This window comes from Mangifera indica, chromosome 3 (genome assembly GCF_011075055.1).
Source record: "Mangifera indica cultivar Alphonso chromosome 3, CATAS_Mindica_2.1, whole genome shotgun sequence".
Classification (NCBI taxonomy): Eukaryota; Viridiplantae; Streptophyta; class Magnoliopsida; order Sapindales; family Anacardiaceae; genus Mangifera; species Mangifera indica.
Window position 1 is genome coordinate 17301830 of NC_058139.1, and position 18758 is coordinate 17320587.

Here is an 18758-nt window from a genome sequence, read left to right on the forward strand (position 1 = left end):
TTTCCCCTTTAAAATTTTATAAATCTTAAAAACACCCATGAATTTTTTTCAAATTTCCAAAAATCTCTTAAAATTTTCATTAACACATAATAATTTTAAAAATTATAATGTAACCTCTAAAGTTTTGAGAAAAAATAAGGAAAAAAAAAAGAATGAGAAATTAAAGAGAAAAAACATAAAATAGAAAAATCTATATAAAATGATATTTTTACATTTTCACTTAATGAAATTCATTAACAAAAATAGATAATGGATGAAAATTTGATTTTTTTTGAAACTTAAATGATGAAAATTTATTATTAGTTTTCTTTTTTTTTTTTTAAGTGCATACATATTAATGTCAAAAGACTTATTCCCACCTAAGGTTTAGCCATCCCCAAATTCTTACCTATTAATTTTGAAAATTTAAATATTCATCCATCATTCAACTTTTGTTAAATTTTACTAAAGTGCAAAGGGTAAAAACATATTTAATTATTATTTTTAAGGAAAGAAAAATTTATTCCCTTTTTCCACTTTATTTTTAAAAATTGACATTTTTCCCTTAACTCAGTTTTAAAAAGTTAATTTTTCATCCCTCACTTCTAGGGTTTCTATATTTTAGGACTAACAACCATCTCTCAAAGTTTGATAACATTACACTTAAAAAAAATATATAATATTTTTATTCAACTACCATTTTTTTCGATGATTCACTACAATGTAACATTTAACCTTATCATTGACATCTTTTTCCTTTTCATTAACTTCTTAGTATAAAAACTATCTAAAATCTGATTAAAATGATAAAACAATATCGTACAAATTTGTATGATAGATTTATACACCAATCAATACACAATTGGTCAAACGACATCCAGACCTATGTAATGAACATTAGATAATCAGCAATGGGGAAGACAAGCACGCTAGAGCAATGTTGAGGCCTCCGGCCCCACATTTTACCACTTTCACCCCTTCCTAAAATGAAAGCTCGTCCGTTTAAATACTCCCATTGGAGAATTTGCAAAATAAAGCCCAAGAGGGTTGACCTTATCAATTAGGTAAGCTTGGTTCTTGGGTTTTTTTTTTTTTTTTTTTTAAAATAAAAAGAGAGCTTGTGGCACAAGGTACTTTGATTAGACTTAGTCTTTGCAGAAAACAGTAATTATAATAATAGGCTAAGGAGTTAGTGGGAACTTGTGGCAGCCACTAACTGAATTTCATAAGAGGTAATAGCCTTTTACACGACATCGTTCAATCTAGATTAATCAAAAGAAAGAATGCTTAATCATTGACCATTAGGGATGAATAACCTCTATATATTAATCTAAATTAATCAAAATATGTTTTCTTCTAAAGTAAACATAATTCTGAAACTAATCGCATTAGTTTTAATTGTCAAATTTCATGCTTCAAGAACAAGTGAAAACACTTTCTTTTTTTAGGAGTGGCTAAAAAGTCACTTAAAGTTATTAAACAACCAACCCAAGACTTATTAAATGTAATATTTCCACTAAAATTCCTAGAATTCAAGAGAAATTCATAGCAAAACGTTCCATTTATCCTTACAAATTGGCTAACTTGAACCTTATTTTTAGATGACCCATCAATTTAATTAGACAAACTTTGACAACAAAATTTTTTGTAATTGAATAGATTGGAAGGTTCAAAATGATTTTTCAACAATTAAAACTTTTCATTTTAAATAAGAAAAAAAATTTTAATAAATACGTAATTTTTCAATGTGGCAGATAAAATTAGGCAATGGATTCATTCTCTATCCAAAGAATCCAAACCGGAAATCCAACCCGTTCACGTACACGTGTCAGTCAGGAGAAGGCGGCGCAGGGGTCTGAACCGGTTTCGGCCATTAAGGGATCCTATTAAAGCTTCTGTTACGATCACTTCTTCACTCAGATTACGCAATTTGCAAAACAAACGAACAAAGCACCCAAACCCTAAATTTGCTCAACTTCTTTTCTTGTTTATTTTTTCAATCTCTATATACTCTTCACTACGCTCAATTGCGTTGTTGAATCCTGGATTCAAAAGCTGTGAAGAAGGTTCCGGAAGGCGGTGTCATTTTGAGTTTTTGAGTGTTGAAAATGATTGTAGGTCAGAATTTGTTAGCAGAAACGGAGATAATTTGTAAGAAAGGCTTAACTGGTGCGGTTTTAGATGTGCAGTATCATGTAAACAGCTCTATTTCGACTCCGATTTTTCACGAGCTTCGTGTTTCGGACTCGGTTCCCATTGAATCCGAAATCTCGGGCTTTGAATCGGTATGTGGATGGGGCTCCTTAATCTTTGAAATTACTCTCTTTTTGTTCATGGGCATGAGTTGTTTTAATTTTCTTTAAGCTTTCTTGATTTCTATGCTAATTGGGTTTTGTTTGAATTGATGAGATTACTTCACTGGGTTGTTTGAATGCGTGACTAAATAATTTTTGAACTGGTTTTTTATAATGAATTTTGGGCTCAAATTCTTGATTTATTGAGGTTTAAATTCTTAAGCCGCTTTATTTTTTAGTGGGACGACAGTACGAGCGGTTTTAGTGTTTCTTGAGGCTTTCTTGGTTTGTGTTCTTATTTAGTTTTGCTTTAGTTGATAGGATTGCTTTACCTGTGTAAATAGTATTTGTAAATGATTTCATTGTTGATTTTTTATCTAAACTTTAATCACTTAATTTGTTGATGGGGTATGAGTGGTTTTAGTGCTTCTTAAAGCTTTCTTGATTCTTATTCTAATTGAGGTTTTTAGATTCTTTAAATACAATATTGATTAGTTTTTTTTTGTTTTTATATTTTAATCTTTATCTACTCTCCTTTTTATGGGCTGTAGTTGAGTTTAGTGTTTCGTGAAGCTTTTGGTTGAGTTGATGGATCACTTTGCTTACTTGTTTGCATACAATATTAGGTTCATGTGTAAATAATATTAATAAACGATTTTCTTTAATGAATTTTGTGCTTAGTTCTGGAATTCGGTTCAATTTGGTGATTTATAGTTTTAACGGATGGAGTAATTAGGCACTGTAGTTGATAGCTGAAGCTTAGATGGTTCTCTTTCTCTCTCTTTTTGTCTTCATGGGTGTTGGACTATTGTGTTTTTTTTAGGTGTATTCACTATCATACTCACACACTTTGTGTTTAAATGAGTATAACAATAAAGGGAACTACACAAAAGTTTGTTGTGAGGTAAAAACTGGAGAAAGAAGAAAGTCTTAATATAGAGATTGGATTCCTTTCCAATCCCATTATGTATTTTAAGAATTATTTATATGTCAATGAATTTTCTTTTCTCTATTTGACTAGGTTAATGTATTGTGTGGTTAAAGAATTGTTTGTAAATCTCATAGAAATTAAATTACATTGTAGAGTTAGGGATTATCATATTATGTGGAAAAAAATTATTGAATGCAAAATGTTATTTTTGAAGATTTGTGGACATCATGTCTAAGTTGTGGTTTGTTTGCTGTTTCTTTTTGGCTTTGCTGATTAGTTGGTTTTGAGATCCTCAGGACATCAAGTTACCTCTTTTTCTTTTGTGTTTGGGTTTACAGGTTGTTAGTTGTTCAGAGACCATTAAAAATACTGTTGTTGAGCCTTCATCTGGCGAATCTTTCCCAAGAATTCGTTCTGGTAGCTTCGCTGACATTGGACCTAGAGTGTCAATGGACGACGAACACATTTGTATTGATGATCTATCTGCTTGTCTTGGGTCAATCTTTGAGTGTCCTATGCCATGTGCTTTCTATGCTGTATTTGATGGCCATGGTGGACCAGAAGCGGCCGTTTTCATCAAGAAGAATGCAATGAAATTATTTTTTGAGGATTCAGATTTGCCACCAATATCTGATTTTGATGACGTTTTCTTAGCTGAGTTGGAGAATTCTCATAGGAGAGCATTTTTACTGGCAGACCGTGCCTTGGCTGATGACTGCAGTGTGGGCAGTACTTGCGGTACAACGGCACTGACTGCCCTAGTACTTGGACGCCATTTACTGGTTGCAAATGCTGGTGATTGCCGGGCAGTTCTCTGTAGGAAAGGAGTTGCAGTTGATATGTCTAAAGATCATAGGCCTTCCTATCTTCCAGAACGCAGACGAGTTGAGGGGTTAGGGGGTTATATTGATTATGGATATGTCAATGGTTATCTATCTGTTACTCGAGCGCTGGGAGACTGGGAATTAAAACTCCCACTTGGGTCTGCATCACCTCTCATTGCTGACCCAGATATTCAACAAGTTGTGTTAACAGAGGATGATGAATTCCTAATAATTGGGTGTGATGGTATCTGGGATGTCATGTCAAGTCAGTATGCAGTTAGCCTTGTCCGCAGGGAGCTTAGGCGACATGATAACCCACAGCAATGTGCTCAAGAACTAGTGATGGAAGCTTCACGTCTGAATTCATCTGATAATCTAACTGTGATTGTTATATGCTTTACTTCCCTTGCTCGTGCTGAGTCATGTCCTCCTCAGCGGCTTAGGTTCAGGTGCTCATGTTTATCTGAGGAGGCAAGAAATAGACTGAAGAGCTTGTTATTAGGCAATTGATCTTGTACAACAATTGTTTTATACACTTTACTGATAAATTTGAAAAGTGGCTGTTTTCTGTTTTAAGGCTGTTTTAGATGGTTCAGGGGAAAAAAAAAAGAAAAGAGCAGCCAGCAATTTTGCGGGTGTAGAAGAGAGGACGCTAGGCCTTGTGAAATTATTCTTATTTCAATGAATTTGGGTCTCTTCAATAGCCCACCCATATTATTGTGTCTTTAGACCTTACATCCTCACCTGTGATCTGTATATAAACTACTATCTCAAATATGCTTAAATGAAAACTATGTGAGCTATACTTGAATTTCATAAGAGCCCTTCACAATCTTGATATTTTTTAATAGCAGACTCTTCTGTTTGCATGTGTAATTTTTTTGGTGATCTAGTCGAATGCAAGGGTTAATGTTTACCAATTACCTCGATAGATTGTACGCAACTAACGGGATCCATTTTTTTATCTTCCCCGTTCCTTGGCTATAATTCTTCCCTCCTTTGACCATCCTCAATATATTGAGAGATTGTTAAATGGAATAGTGATTGGTAATCAATCATCTCAATAACCGATTGTGTTGATGACCTTTACTTGAATAATGGTGGTTGGAGCATCAAATATGTTTTTATTATTCATATAATGAATATTAAACAAACAGACAGCTAGTAATATTGTTTTCGGTAGTGGCATCAAAGCTTTACTCTTGCCATGTTGTTTGGTATTTACAGTATAGTTTTCTTGTCATCTGTTTTGCTTTATAAGATTAATTGATATGACATGCATATATGTGAAGTTAATATCGTATAATTTTGTGTACTTGATTCATATGATCCATTACATTTTTTGCTATCAATTTTTTTTTATGTATTAGTCTCAAGATCTACATATTTTAATACTTTAGAGTATGAATTATTACATGTGGGTATAATCTAATATAACATGCATGTTATTTTCCATTATGAGTTTTTTATTCAAGATTGGATTGGATATAAAAGCATAAATGTGCAAAAAGGAATTTTAACTTTTGATTAAAAAAGACTTTGGTGGACTTGTATATGCACACTATGATATAAAGTTTTAGTCCTAGTTTTTAACACCATATATGCATGTACATTAAACATTTGGTTTATTTTTAAAAAAATGGTTTTTTACTATTTTATACGGATTTCTATGAATGTCTCATTCTAAGTATTGGGTTTTCGTATTGATATCTTAGGAATGAATACAATACCATAAGTTATAAAGTATTATAATATATATAGTTGAACGAAGATTAATAGACATTTAAATTTTAAAATTGATTTATGAAATATAGTCATTTATCCACATAAAGGTAATTATTTTTTATAAATTAATTATGAGGTAGTGAATTTAAGATGCAAAAATAATGTTCTAATGCCCTCAGGAATGAATTATTCTTTATGTTTTGGAACTTCACTAGTCTTAAAGTTAGTTAACAAATTCATGTTTGACACAAATTTTGCCCCAGGGAGGTTAGACTTTATAAATATTTTAGATTTATTTTCTATTTTGTTACATAAGATTTACATGTCTATTGGTTTTTATAGTCTTTTTTACTACTTTATTTAACAACACTTCTCATATTCCAATGATAAGTAGTAATAATTTACTATTTGGAAAAAATAAATCCTCTTAACATTTGTGTGCATGGATTTTGACCTAGTGATATGCGACGAAGTCTCCTTCTCTTATAGAATCAAGTACACTACAAAAAACTGCTACATTATGAATGATGAGAAAAATCCAATCATTTGAGCATGATGCTTATAAAGGCTCATGTGAGCAAGAGCATTAAGGGATCAATTTTCGAATGTGAGAAGGTCAAAGATCTAATGAAAACAATTGAAGAACAATTTATAACTTCTGATAAGACATTAGCAAGCACCCTCATGAGAAAACTTTCAGGAATGAAATTTGACAATTCTAAGAGAGTGTGGGAGCACATTATAGGGATAAGAAATATTGTTGCTAAACTCAAGTCCTTGAACAATCTCTTAGAATTATTGAAGTTAGAAATGCTAAATTTCTTAAGGATTTTGAGCATAGTAGAAGTGACTTTCCTTGAAAAATAGAATTTGAGGAAAGAAAAAAACCGAACTATGAGTTCCACTTTAGATCTTGAATTGCAATTGTCTTTCAAAGGACAACCAATTCAAGAACAAATATTTGATAGGGAAAAAATTCATAAGTAACATCAAGAACAAGTTCATAATGAACAAGAAATGCAAGAAGTAGTAGGAATACTTGAAATATATCAAAAAGTAATCCAAGATTGAAATATTGGAAAGCTGCTAAAAGAAGTCATGAGATATTTGCAAGATATTAAGGAAAATATGCTCACTTATAGGTATTCTGACCATTTGGAATTGGTTGGGTATATAGATTCAGATTTTGGTGGATGTATAGACACAATAACTTCAAGTTATATTTTCCTTCTTATTGAAGGAGCTATATCTTGGAGAAGTGTCAAACAAACAATAGTTGTTTCATCCACTATAGAAGTAGAATTCATTGCATGCTATGAAGCTACATCACACACATTGTGTTTAAGAAATTTTGTTTCTGGATCACAAGTTGTCAATTCAATGGATAGACCCTTAAAGATTTATTATGACAACTCAACAATAGTCATTTTCTCGAAAAATGACAAAAGTGGAAGTTGCAACAAACATATTGACACAAAATATCTTGTTGTTAGAGAACATATTAAAAAGTACAAAATCACAATCCAACATGTTAGTTAAGAGCTAATGATTGCAAATCCCATGACCAAAAGATTGTTGGCTAAAAAGTATAAAGATTATGTAGTTCGTATGGGACTTATTAGTTCATTCATGTTTTGATTTTATTTTGCTTCTTATTCATATGTTTAAGTTAAGAATTTTTGCAAACACAAAATTAAAATAAAGATTTTGTGCACAAAAGAAAAAAAAATTGTATGTCTGTAGAACTTTGAATGGATCATTGGAGGACCATTTTATCATTGTTAGTAGAGTATTGATTGATGGTCATAATTATTTTTAATTATCAGTTTGTTCAAATAGGCTAAGTGGGAGAACATCGTACTCAAAGATAACCTATTTATTAGACATTATTTTTACATTAACTTTTTGTAACTTTCTTTTGAGAGTTAATAATGACCATTATGTTAATTTTTGTAACTCTCTTTAGAGAGTTAATGATGGTCATTATTTCTTTGTAACCCCTTTTGAGACTTAAAGATGACATTTTTATAAATTCTTGTAACTAATTGTCAATTAAAATTTAATATAATAGTTATGTCAACTTGATAGTAGAAAATGTTTTTGATTAATATACATATAGATGAAAGGTTCTTAGCCTAACCAATATAAAAGGCTTGTGATAATATCATTATTATATTATCATTTTGCATTTCACTAGTATAAGCTATAAGACAGTTAAAAGAGGGATGTGAGTTTGTGTTTTAATTATTTTATTTGAACAACATTGGTTGGAACATCAGGTATGTTTTTATTATTCATATGAGGAATATTCAACAAATAGATAAGTAGGAATATTACTTTCATAGTGATGAGTAGGAGAAGTGTGATAATGAAGTAACTGAATTTTGCTTTTTGTCTACAAAATTAGGTTTCTCTAAGTTGTCAGTATTGTGTAACATGTTTGTTAGTGTTGCTATGATGTTTGAGTTTATTATTACTTTTTGTGTTTAATGTGTTTCACAGTTTGAATCATTGTGTTTCTAAAATCTCAAGTTATTGGAACTTTTTCCTTTTAAAAATAAGATTAAACATTCCTATTATTTGCTGCTTAGAAAAATTTATTGACTAAATTAATGGTTGGAAACTTCTAGTCGCATTGCATTTCAACTTTAACCTGTTTTTTTTTTTCTTTGGGAAAAGAAATGTATTATCATTTTTGGTGGCATGTTAAAGAGTGAAGAAATGTTCCACCTATCCAAAAAACAATTTGTAATGCATTATACAAGAAGATAAGTAGGAACAAAGATAAGAGAAAATGAGGCAAATAGAAATGGTTGAAAAAAAGAAAGAAAGAAAGTAGAAAAACACTTAAGGCAAATAGATTTGAGTATAGAAATGCATGTTACTTTTCAAAATCAAGGCCCCATAAAATAAAGATCTTGTTAGATGAAGGGATTTAAAAAAAAAAAAAACTAAAGTAGTAGTAAAGGAACAAATGGATGCACAAACAGTATAGACAAAGTATGTTGAAGAGAAACAGAATAAGGGAAAAAACACATTCACATTTTGGCCACAATACATCCCAACTTAAGATTTATTTTTTTCAGTTTTGCGCATACCATAATTTTAGGTCATTCAAAATTTTTCTTCTTGTGATATAGTTTAAGCTTTGGTTTTTATTTATCTATTCTTTTCGACGCTTTGTAATTGAAATAATGGGTTTTTGATGACCATATGAGTAAGCCTGAACATGGCTTTTATACATCAAATTTAAATCCATCTTCCTTTGCTTTCTTCTTTCAATGAGCAATTAATAGTGACGAGTCGTAGCGTGATAACTGAATCACTAAACAGTGCTTTTGTTTACAAATTAGAGTTCTTGAAATTCTTGGTACTGTTTAATGATTGTTGGTTCTTCTAGGATGTTTGACTTTTAGTACTATTTGTTTGTGTTTAATGTGTTTTATGGTCTAAATCCTTATGTTTATGAACTCTCAGGGTATTGGATTTTTTAATTTTAAAAATAAGACTAATAATTCCTACTTTTGCTGTTTATTGCGGAAGTGTTTATGTTCACTTTTACATTTGATATATCTGTTATAATTCTAGCTCATTCAAAATTTGTCTTCTTGTGATATGTTTTCCTCTATTAAGACACTTCTTCGTTCTCCACATATGTACCATGAAGCCAAGCATTCTTTTGCCTACCATGGTATGAAGTTCTCTTCTGTCAATTTTGATTTACCTGCAATAATGGCTTAATAAGACATAGTTGTGTCTAATCTTACATGGTGTATTGAAGACATGTTTAAGAAGAACAAGGTCAACTATGTCAAAGGGTATGACGAGTTTATTCCCCTTTTTGAGGTTTCTGTGGACATTATTGAAGGTGGAAACATGACTATGAAAGGAAAGAATTGTTAGGTTTTTGGGGTGTCGCTAACCAACATCACAACGAAATTTAAAACTTTAAAACAAACAATCCCAAAAAACCCAAGCATAATATTGCAAACGCACATGTCCTTTTATAATACTAAGGCTCTATGACTGAGTGTGTATGTGTAAACTTTGTTCTTTTTTTTTTTTTTTTTTGCAAATGCACACATCCTTTTATAATGTCTAGACGCTTGGAACGGTTGACTCCTTAACAAGGAACAACCATTCGCAATCTCACCCTTATTTTTAAACACCAAGATTATCATATCATCAAATAATCCTCGTCTCTAAGTTCGAATAAACTCTTATGTGCATGTTACTTGTAAGCTTTTTATTGAGTTAGTTGTACCTAAATTTTGGTTGAATCTAGATATAAACCAAGATTGACTTCTAGTAAGACATCATAGCCACTTGATCAACAGAGTATTAGTAGACATTTCTTAAGCTTTTACAACATCACAGTTACATGCAATTTAATTCTTTTATTAAACAATATCTTGAGGCTGAGACATAAAAGTATGTTTATCTTAGTAACTCCTTGGTATGAACTGATACACATCAATGATTAACACGGATCAAGTTATGACCTAATCCAATTATGACCACAGATTCAAACGATCATGGATGTCTTTTAGTATTCTCATACAAGATATCTTCTTTCATATTCGAGAGTGACAAATCTTTATTGATCAACCATAACTTTCATTTATCTCACGATATAACCAATTACTATCTTTATAGTTACCCCAATTACAACGACAGATTGGATAGTGTTAAACTATATAGATCCTTTTGCAAGATAGTCTCGTGACCTCAAGTTAAATGATCAAATACACCCGTGGTCTTTAAAGGATTTATTCCATAGACACTGAAGTAATCATTCATATGGATATCCTCTAGTTAGGTTAGTCTGGTGAGCACGTTTATAATGTATATCCATATGTTACATTAAGTTGTCTACAAATAGCTTCAACACATGAAAACTATCGTCACCTTTCACTACAGTTGCTTACCACTATGATAATTCCATTATCATTACTAGTGCCTTTGGTCATAGTAATGTCGGGATTACAGACATTTCTAAAATGACCACTTAATGTGTGTGTAAGGTTCCCACGCTCAATTATCTAATTCCCTTATCATAATTCTAATATTCTAAGAATATATTATTCATATGATCATTTTATTGACATATATATAAATTGAATAATAATAAATCTTTTATTTAATGATTAATATAAAATTATAATTACAAATGTCAAATGCAAAAGACTTTAAGACACCTACCATAACAATCTCCAATTCCCATTATACTCGATTGGTCATATATCTAATAGCATATCTGATTACATGTCTATCATGCTTCTTTTGTGACAAAGGTTTTTTCAATGGGTCAGCCAAATTGTCATCTATGTTGATCTTCGCTATCTATATATCATTATACTAAATGATTTCTTGAATCAGGTGGTATCATCTTTAGTATATGCTTAGACCTTTGATGAGAACATGTTTCCTTTGTTTAAGTAATGGATCCATTGTTGTCACAATAGAGCTCAATAGGTTTGACAATGTTTGGAACCACTCTAAGTTTTATCAAGAACTTCTTGATCCATACACTTTTTTTGCCATTTTTTAGAAGGCAATGTACTTGGACTTCATTGTAGAATTAGCTACTATACTTTGTTTGGAGCTTTCTAGCTTATTGTACCACTATTCAAACAAAAGAAAAACCCTGATTGAGATTTAAAATCATCTTGATCAATTTAGAAACTGGCACCATTGTAGTCTCTTATAATGAATTCAAAATTCCCTCCCTTATAAACTAAGAATACATCCTTGGTTTTTCTCAGGTACTTTAGGATATTCTTGACAATTGTCTAGTGTTTCTCACCTGGATTAGACTTGTATCTATTATAAATACTCAAGGTGTATAAGGCATCAATCTTTTACATAGCATGACGTATATGATCGATCCTATAGTTGAGACATCAATCCTTGTACTCCAAGCTTGAATATTTGATGACAAATGATGAATGATAGCTTCACATTTGTCAAGCCTCCAAATAAGCCCACTAAACCAAGCAAAAACCACCTAGGTCAAATATAAAGAGGAAAAGAAAAAAAATTTTAGTGAGATAAGTGATTTTAGCTCAAATGAACATCTTATGCATAAAATGAACTAAAAGACATATTTATATTAGTGGCTTATTTATCAATTAAGTAATGGTCATGCATGTTATCCCATATATAAATTAGCCACCTTAATTTAATCTTATAACATTTTGACTCTTAAAATATTACTTTTACACTTATATAACATTTTATATGATGTTACTTTTATTATCCTTTAGAAGGTGCTAGCCAACCTCAGATAATCAATCCTCACTCTCTAAAATTTTTGGTTTATTGGTATGACTCTTTAGGTTTATCATGGCGTAGCCATGAGCCTTTTTCAAATGATCTAAAAGCCATGTCTAGAAACTCAACGATTACGGAGAACATCTTACAATGTGTCATAGTCTTTAAACCACGATGAAAAAACACTCCACCAAATCTATTCTTTTAATCATATGCTTTTTGTAGGTCAGATCCTTTAGTTATCTAGTCTTGATCAAATTAGGGCTCATGACTCATCAAAACCCTAATCTTGATATTCTATGAATTGTCAATCGATATATTTGAAACACATCATCACAAACATCATTCGTATAACTTAATTCCATGCATATTGGACGAATTGAATTACTGCCTAAAATGAATTTTAACAAAAAATTTCAATCAAAATCACATAATTCAGATTTTAATTTTCATAGAATATATGACATAAACACAACTTATGCTCTAATACTAATGTTGAAAAAGTTTAAAGTATGTCAACTCATTGAATTCAAATTCTATAAAATTAAATTCAACATACCTAATTTTGGCATGAGGTGTTTGACGTGAGTCAATTTCCACAACTCCATTTGCCTAAGTACTGCATTTCTTTAGAAGACATCTTTTTTATGCATTTGGTTTTAAATTTTTTTCTTTTGAAAATAGTGCAAATCATAATTATAGGAAGGAAGCAACTTTTGGACAATTTATATAGGTGTAACTGTCAATAACCCCCTCTCTAACTACCCTTGACAATTAACGTAAGAATCCAAGTTAGGTCAACCCATCATGGGTGAACCTAGACCAAATAGTATTTTTTTCGATGAAATTTCAATAACAGTTATCATTTAATGGTCAATGAAAGTGGGTTTAGTTTCACTCTTCTTCAAACCAGAGTGTCATGCACTTGCTTATGGAACTTAAAAAATCATCCTCAAGAAGTCAAATTTAGGCTTTTTGATCATCAATTCTCACACTTCTTCCCTGGAGGTTATCCTCTCTTCATAAGAAAGAGGGAAAATTATTGTGACTCAATATGATTCTCACAAATTATATTTGATGTTTCACTAGTACTTTTGGGTTAAACTATTGACAAGATTCGCAAGCAATTGACAATAAACATTGAGACTCCTCAAAGGAGTAAGTTATATAGTTTGATCGCATGTATCATATTTGGCAGGAACTCAGGTTTCTTCATTATAAAAAAATTATGTCAACTTGTTCCTACGTTTAGCTTTTTGCAAATGATTATCTCAATCTGCTGATTTATATCAAGTTTTTTAAACTTTTTTTAAAACTCAATTGCTCAGTTTTTTATTGTAAATCTCTCTTATTTAATAGATCTTGTATGAGTACAAAATATTTAAAATCATGTGTTGTGGATTATCTTCAAAGTGAAGATGGAGGAAACTACCTACATTAAGTTTATTCATCACATTATAAAGTCCATATTAAGGAGAAATGATTTCATAAATTATCAAAAGTTGTATAAATACTGAGGTTGAATAAAAAAAAAAACATACTTACCTGTACAAGGTCAATGGGTAAGCACAAAGGCCCATGGCCTAGGGTAGTAGTCCTTATTGTAGCTGAAGGGTGCACCACTCTAATGTCTCACCATGTGGGAGAGCCAATGTCATAATTTGTAGTAGAAAGAGTTTACATTCGTGCGGCCCCTACAAATATAATTTCAAAATTTAGTGTTCATTCTTTCTCCTTTCATACTTCGCTTAATCTATCAATTTATATGTGAATCTGTGACTTAAAAAACTAATGGCAGTCTTGTAATCAAGAGAATAAGTTTGAGCAAAGTTTGGGCTGTAGTTAATGTCCAAAGGCTGTTTATTTTTTGCTTGGTTAAGTCTTTACCTAATGGATATAAACCATTAGTTGTTTTATTGAGAAAATGAAGAGAAAAAAGGCATACGTTGGTTGTTTTAAAAGAAAAGGAAAAAGCAAAAGCCTTTTGAGTCAAAATTCTTTCTGGCTCTGTATATACTCTTTGCTAAGGTTTTTAGAAAAAGCTTCAAGCCACTATTTTTTCTTAATCTAGTAGTCTATGTCCTTGAGTCAATGTATATAGTCGTTATGGTGCTCGGATTTAGAGAGGATTCACATCAGTAACGCTAAATTGGCTTTAGATTCTATAAGTTGTACTATGTTCTTACTGATTAGTGGATTTTGTTAGATGATTTCTCTGCATTAGATGTAGGGTTCTAATATTTGGACCTAAACCAAGTATATTGTTGTGTTGATTTATGTTTTGATGTTATTATATTGTTCTTGTGCGATTTTTTAGTGATAAATAATCTAGATCTTGATTAATATTTGAACTCGGTAATTATAAAACATTAACAAGTGGTATCAGAGCCCTCTTGAGTTGAATATTGTTATTCTTGTTTGAGATAATTTTGTTTGGAGTGTTTCTTGATTAAAGATTGGATTTATCTTGTTGATTACTATATTCTGTTACTCCTGCTTGAAAGATTGATAAATATTTGGCTTTCTATTTGTTTTATGTTTGCCTATTATGATTGTGTTGTTCATTTGCTTGATATATTGTCATTGTGGCTTAAAGAAATAATAGTTAGCTTGCTTTGTTCTCTTTCTATTATTGTGGCTTGTAAAGAATTGGATTAGAAAACACTTGAAAAATAACAGTGGCTTAAACAAAAATAAATGTTAAAAGATTTGATAGGAAAGGTGATTTTAATATGTGGAGAAAGACAATGCATGTTGTTCTTGTTCACAAAAATGTGTAAAATCACTTGGTGGTGAATCTGCTCTCCCTGAAAACATGGACCCTGATGTGAAATCTGAAATTTTAGAAACTACATATAGTCTTCTTATCTTGCATTTATCTGATAATGTCTTAAGACAAGTTGATAATAAAAATATTGATGCAAAGATTTAGTTGAAATTTGAGTCATTGTATACGACTAAGTCCTTAACTAAAAATATCTACCTAAATGAACAATTGTTTGGTTTTAAAATGGCTTTTGCTAAATCCTTTGATGAAAACCTTGATGAATTCAATAAAACTGTCATTAGTTTGGCTAATATAGAAGAGAAGATATTTGATGAAAACCAAGCAATAATCATCTTGAACTCTTTACCTGATTATTTTAAAGATGTTAAAGCTGTAATAAAATATAGTAGAGAGTTTATGTCTTTAGATGATGTACTAGGTGTCTTAAAATCAAAAAATTTAGAAATTAAATTTGAAAGAAAGGCAATCAATGAAAGACTTTAGGTTAGAGGTAGAACCAAAAAAAGGTATAATCAGAAAAATAAAAAAACCTCTAGATCCAAATCTAAGAGTAAGAAAACTTGTTGGCAGTGTTACAAAGAGGGTCATTTTAAAAAGAATTGCCTAGAAAAAAAGAAAATGTATAATAATAGTAATAACAATTCGGAAAACCAAAACATAGCAAATTTCCTAGAGAGGTACGAGAGTGTTGGGGTCCTTATGCTAATTGAGAGAATGTTTAGTGAGGAATGGATTATGGATTCAGGTTGCACTTTTCATAGAACACCTAGAAAGGATTGGCTAACTAATATTAAATACCTGAATAGAGGTAAAGTATTAATGGGAAATTATGACTCATGTAATGTTATTGTTGTTGGTAGTATCAAGTTTAAAATGCATTATGGTTCTATTAAAATTCTTGAAAATATAAGATCGGTGCCTAAACTAAGGCGGAATTTAGTCTCTTTAGGTTTGTTATATTCAAATTGATATGTTTTTAAATCTGAAAATGATGTTTTTGAAGTAATGAGAGGGTCCTTATTGATTATGAAAGGGAAATTTAAATAGTGATTGTATATCTTGGAGGGTTCTGTTAAGTCATATTCTATAAATTTTGCTCCTAAATCTAATGAAACTATTTTATGGCATAAAAGACTTAGGCATATAAGTGCTACTAAACAGAAATTGATTAATCCTAACAAGATTGGTAATTTAGATTTATGTGAAAATTGTATCCTAGATATGTCATATAGATTTAGATTTGTCTCTGGTACTCAAAGAACTAAGGATATTTAAGAATATAGACATTCTGATTTGTAGGGATCTCCACAAATCCCTAATTCACTATCTGATTCTCATTATTTCATAACCTTTATTAATGATTATTCTAGAAGGGTATAGATGTATTTTTTAAAACATAATGATCAAGTCTTTGATTATTTTAAAGAATGGAAAACACTTGTTAAGAATCAAACTAACAAAAAAATAAAGGTTTTAAGAACTGATAATGGGTTGAAATTTTGTAATAAATTTTTTTCAGATTTTTGTAAGAAAGCAGGAATTCTTAGACACTGAACATGTATTGAAACACCTTAATAGAATGGGTTAGTTGAAAGAATAAATAGAACCATTATGAATAAAGTTAGGTGTGCAATGGCAAATTCAGGTTTAAGCAAAAGATTTTGAGTAGAAGCAGTTACCATTGCATGTTATCTGATTTATAGATTACCTTTATCTGCATTGAATTTTAAAATACCTATGGAATTATGGAATAAAAAACCACCATCATTAAGCTATTTGACACCTTTTGGATGTCTTGCATATATTCATGTTAATCAGGGGAAATTAAATCCTAAGACTTTAAAAATTGTGTTTTTGGGTTATCCTATAGGCACAAAGAGATATAAATTATGATTGATTGATGATAAAAATGTGTGATAAGTAAGCATGTAGTCTTTAATGAATTAAAATTTTATAGAGATTTGTTTGCTAGTGATCAGTCAGGACAGATTCAAATTGAGGTAGAGACACCACAGTGTAATTTTTAAAGTTGGTCTCAAAAGTCCAGTGGTGGACCTAAATCGGGTTTGGATTCAATTTATGCTTCAAAATACGAAATCTCATACTTGAATCAACAATCACCATTACCAAGTTAAGAAGAAAGTCCTCAATCTAATAGTAGTCCTAATTTGTTCAATTATCAGCTTGTTAGAGATAGGGTTAGAAGGGAAATTAGAGTACTTTCTAAGTATGCACATACAGACCTCATTTCATATGCACTTTAGATAGGTGATGCAATAGAAATAGATGAACCTATTAATTTTAAACAAGTGTGTAAAAGTCAATACAAGGATGATTGGACAAAAGCCATGGAGACTGAAATGGCTTCTCTACAGAAAAATCATACACGGTCACTTGTTGATAGACACAAAAATCAAAAGGTAATTGGATGCAAATGGGTTTTCAAAAGAAAACCTAGTATACCTGGTGTTGAGCAAGCAAAATTTTAAAAAAAAGTTGTTACAAAAGGCTTCTCACAAAGAGAAGACATTGATTATAATGAGGTATTCTTTCATCTTGTAAAGCATACTTCTATTAGACTAATGTTGTTTGTTGTTGTTCTGTCTGATTTAGAATTAGAACAAATGGATGTTACTATTGCCTTTTTGCATGGAAAATTGGAAGAACAAATATGCATGGAACAGTTTGAAGGTTTGTGAAACCTAATATGAGAATAAGGTTTGTTTACTTCATAAATCTTTGTATGATCTTAAACAGTCTTCTAGACAATGGAATTAAACGATTTGATGATTTTGTTCTATCAACTGGATTTTCTAAATGTAGTTATGATCACTGTGTTTATTTTAAGAAAATTAAAAATGACAGTTTTGTATACTTACTGATTTATGTGGATGACATGTTTATAGCTTCTAAGGATATGAATGTTTTACTTGGTTTGCAATATATATTGAATTCTGAATTTGTAATGAAGGACTTGGGTTCTATAAAGAGAATACTAGGTATAGATATAAGTAGACATAGATTAAAACAGTGTTTGACTTTGTCTCAATCTACTTATATTAGAAAAGTATTTGAGTTATATCATATGATCAATGTTAAATGTGTGAATATTCCTATAGGTGTTCATTTTAAATTAAAATCTGTTGGATTATTGTCTTTTGATTAATCTAATTTCATGAAGAATATATTATATTCTAATGTGGTAGGGGGTCTAATGTATACAATGAAAGGTACTAGACTTGATATAGTATATGCAATTAGTAATCTAGGTAAAGAATATTAGAATGCAACAAAATGGTTATTGAGATATTTGAAGGGTACATCTAATTACGGCTTGTATTATACTACTAATGCCTATAACCTGTTTTTTGTGAAAGGATTTTGTGATTCAGATTTTACAACTGATCTTGATAAAAAAAAATCCATCATTAGTTATATTTTCACTTTTGGTGAAAATGTTGTAAGCTAGAAATGTAATTTGCAACACATTGTGACACTTTCAACAACTGAAGCTGAATACATAGCATTAACTGAAGTAGTTAGAGAGGCACTGTGGCTAAAGGGAATTATTTCTAAGTTGGGACTAAATGTTGGTGTTCCAGAGATCTTCAGTGATTCACATAATGCTATTCATCTGTCCAAAAATTCTACATTTCATGAGAGGACTAAATACATTGATGTAAGGCTGCATTTCATTAGAGATGTGTTAGCTGCTAGTCAAGTTAGTGTGAAAAAAATCTTAACTGATGTCAATCCAGCTAACATGTTGACAAAGCCTATGTCTGTGAGTAAGTTTAAGGATACGTTAAATTTGCTCAAAGTCTGTCCAATTTAAGTGTGTTGTGGTATCTACAAGAGAGTCCTTAGATATGTTAGTTTTTTAGTCAAGGTGGAGTTTTGTGAATTTGTGAGTTAAAAACTAATGGTAGTCTTGTAATTAGGAG

The 18758-nt window shown here is 30.7% G+C and overlaps 1 protein-coding gene and 1 non-coding gene across 2 annotated transcripts; both read left to right on the forward strand.

Moving 5' to 3' along the window:
* The first annotated feature begins 1782 nt into the window (after positions 1–1782).
* LOC123212370 (probable protein phosphatase 2C 13) lies at positions 1783–4742 on the forward strand. The gene is made up of 2 exons (XM_044631485.1): positions 1783–2264; positions 3543–4742. Exons 1-2 carry the CDS (start codon positions 2088–2090, stop codon positions 4536–4538), a joined length of 1173 nt encoding a protein of 390 aa, XP_044487420.1. The 5' UTR covers positions 1783–2087; the 3' UTR covers positions 4539–4742.
* Positions 4743–13563: 8821 nt separating this feature from the next.
* Positions 13564–13724, forward strand: LOC123212609. The gene has a single exon (XR_006501571.1). It is a non-coding gene; the product is annotated as a U1 spliceosomal RNA (small nuclear RNA).
* Positions 13725–18758: the final 5034 nt, after the last annotated feature.

What these genes read in the sequence shown, in the direction of transcription:
- LOC123212370 (XM_044631485.1), top strand. Translation starts at nt 2,088, where the DNA reads ATGATTGTAGGTCAGAATTTGTTAGCAGAAACGGAGATAATTTGTAAG. An exon ending in AAATCTCGGGCTTTGAATCG is followed by an intron (nt 2,265 to 3,542) that starts GTATGTGGATGG and finishes TTGGGTTTACAG; the next exon opens with GTTGTTAGTTGTTCAGAGAC.